Genomic DNA, 2702 nt, shown 5'->3' with positions numbered 1-2702 from the left:
GACCCCAAAAATGATATTTTGCTGTGTGATTGTGAGAGAAGGGCACCTCTAGTCTAGAGTCTAGACTAGAGGTGCCCAACCAACCGACCAAGGCTGGTACAGTCTGTACCAGCCTTGGTCATGGGCTACCGGTAAGTTTATGTGTGCTCGTTGCACCGGGAATACATGTACGGTACGCGATGTGCAAGTGTTTACTATTTACTGCCTTTCTTGTCAACTCTTCGCTGAACTTCCAACTCGTATTATTCCAGGATGATTGGGCGTCGAACATCTTACATGTGCACGTATTGGGATACTTGTACCGGGATGAATGCGGAATGACCACAATGCATTGAGCAAGCACACCATGCAGGCAATGTGGACAATGTGGGCTACTAGAACACAATTCATCGTAGGAAGCCGGGAGATAAGCCGCTGTTTAAACGGCATAACCACACTATGGGCACTTTTAGAGTACATATTCCACAGGAGTAGACAGTTCTAGTACAAGCCCCCGAGTGCTATGCACAATCGCTCCACGTACATGGCATTCAAGCATGACTTTATCCACAAGATAGATGAATCGGGTAGGACACACATAGCGCCTGATCCGAGTTCCTATCCCATTTCCAAAGCCATACTCTCCAGCTATTGTCGAGAGAGAGAGTGCATACTAGGAGGCGTCCCTTAGAGTCTACAGAATATATATCTACCAGATCTGCGCGAAGGATGGCAAGCCTTAGCAGAGCAAAATTCAAAGTGAATGGCAAACTGAACGAGCGTGGGCACTCCAACCGACGCCGTGAAACGGTGGAGCAGTTGCAAAGCGACGGTTCTAAAGTACTGTGTCCAGTATCACATATTTAGATTGAGTTAAGGCTATCTTATAAATAGTGGCTACATTTCCGCCCGAACTGCAGCCATCCATGCGATGAAGGGTCGAAAACGGTTTGCGTTGGGCGTTGCACTACAAACTTATCAGCAGATTTGCCATGCCGGTCGTCAAGCGGAAGCCACGGCGCGCCACTCTCTACCAAGCGTTGGTCGCAGGGGACACCATGGTCCCGCAGGTCCGTAAGTCCCCGCGCGCCAAACCCAAACGTCTCAAGTCGAAAAAGGTTGCATCGACCCGACATGTTCAACAGGTTGATTCTTCTAATTACGACCGCTTTTACAGACCTACTTGGCGTAGAGGCCGAAGAAGCAAGAGGCAAGACGTGCGATATCGTGGCAGCCGCAGGTCGATGACAATGGCAAAGGTGGTCGAGGCGTTAAGCGAAGCGGTGCCAACGAGGACATGACATGCTTTCAAGTCGCCGTGGCCATCGTTGCCGAGCTTCTTGGCGTCGTGCCAACTTGGAAGGGAGAGCCGACCAACGCATACATTCGCAGCAAGGGATTTGATCCCGCCGATGGCATGCCCACGAAGATCTCCAAGAGTTACGTCGACTTTTTGCGGAAAAAATTCGGGTTCAACATCGACATGCCCGAGTACGACTACAATCGCATGCGAGGGCCTCGGGGCGCTGGCCAGCCAATCAAGAACACGAAGCAACCTGTCGAAGACGTCAAGCGAGCGATTGAAGCTGACGGCGTCGATGAAGCTGACGGGGTGTACCTTGTGACAACGAGCGAATCGTGTATTTTACATACATTCGTCGTCGAATGGCAGGAAGGCTCGGGCACGTTCTGGGACGACGAAGGAATCGGTGAGCAGCTCGACGGGATGGAGATTCCACCTATCAAGTTCGTGCGCAGGCTACGTCTCAAAGCCATGGCACCGTAGTGACATGCTAAAATCCAAATTGAATCGTGTATTTTTAGTGTTACTCGGATGGAGGGCTGCAGACGAGATACGTAGGAGTAGCATCAGCTTGGTGTGCTGTGCGCTGCTGATACTCCAAAGCCACGACACGTTGATTAAGTCGCGCTAGGTTCTTCTTCGTGCGCGTCAGTACCGAGGCGACGCGGTCGAGCTTGCGCGCTTGGTACTTGCACAACGCTTGGAGGAAGCGTATATCGTTCGTAGAGTGCGGGAGGAGGACGAGGACGCGCGGCGCTCGATTTCGCTTCGACAGCAGACGCTGCACGGCTGTCGACGAGGTCGGCGTACTGGCTGACCCAGCGCACAATGTTGAATTTCTTGGCCGTGATAAATCTCGTGCGCACAACAAGCCACTTCATTAAGTCGCTCGTGTAGACGTCCAATTCTTCGGGAAGACAGCTCAAGCGCGCTGTGACACGGCGGTCTATATAACGGTCGTACATGTAGTCGGCTCGGTTGAGGCAGACATCTTCGTCGATAACGTCGTTGTTGTTGAAGTGAGTCTATTTAGATATAATTTACAGTGAACTGTTTTTGGGTGTGGACCAGAGATCTGCAAAATGACCCATTGGCCCATGACCCATGACTCGGCTCGGCCCAACCCGGGCTCGTGGGCCGAGCTGGGTGGGTCGAAAAACAATTGTGGTGGGCCGGGTTGGGTTGGGTCGGCCCGAAAAAAACATGGGTTGGGTCCGGGTGGCACATGGGCAGTGGCCCTGACCCATGCCGACCCAGCTTCGATCACGTAATCGTCAGCGAATGGCGACCATGACGACTCGTGGCTTCTGAATGCGTAATGCGGTCATGCCACCGAGAGCTCCGCCGACTCCCGCCTCGTGAATGCCGACAGCTAATATGTGTGAATAATGACCTCAGTTTTGTCATCTCTCGACAACAT

General features: G+C 52.4%; 1 protein-coding gene across 1 annotated transcript; it reads left to right on the top strand.

The window, feature by feature from the left end:
• Positions 1 to 889: 889 nt before the first annotated feature.
• Positions 890 to 1808, top strand: SDRG_14207 (hypothetical protein). Its single transcript, XM_008620319.1, has 2 exons — positions 890 to 1124; positions 1172 to 1808. Exons 1-2 carry the CDS (start codon positions 972 to 974, stop codon positions 1763 to 1765), a joined length of 747 nt encoding a protein of 248 aa, XP_008618541.1. The 5' UTR covers positions 890 to 971; the 3' UTR covers positions 1766 to 1808.
• The last annotated feature ends 894 nt before the right edge of the window (positions 1809 to 2702 follow it).

Source organism: Saprolegnia diclina (genome assembly GCF_000281045.1).
Source record: "Saprolegnia diclina VS20 unplaced genomic scaffold supercont1.68, whole genome shotgun sequence".
In the NCBI taxonomy this organism is placed as follows: Eukaryota; Oomycota; class Saprolegniomycetes; order Saprolegniales; family Saprolegniaceae; genus Saprolegnia; species Saprolegnia diclina.
The sequence above is the reverse complement of the archived record's forward strand: the minus strand, read 5'-3'. Positions and strand labels throughout refer to the sequence as shown.

What these genes read in the sequence shown, in the direction of transcription:
- SDRG_14207 (XM_008620319.1), top strand. Translation starts at nt 972, where the DNA reads ATGCCGGTCGTCAAGCGGAAGCCACGGCGCGCCACTCTCTACCAAGCG. An exon ending in CGACCCGACATGTTCAACAG is followed by an intron (nt 1,125 to 1,171) that starts GTTGATTCTTCT and finishes TACTTGGCGTAG; the next exon opens with AGGCCGAAGAAGCAAGAGGC.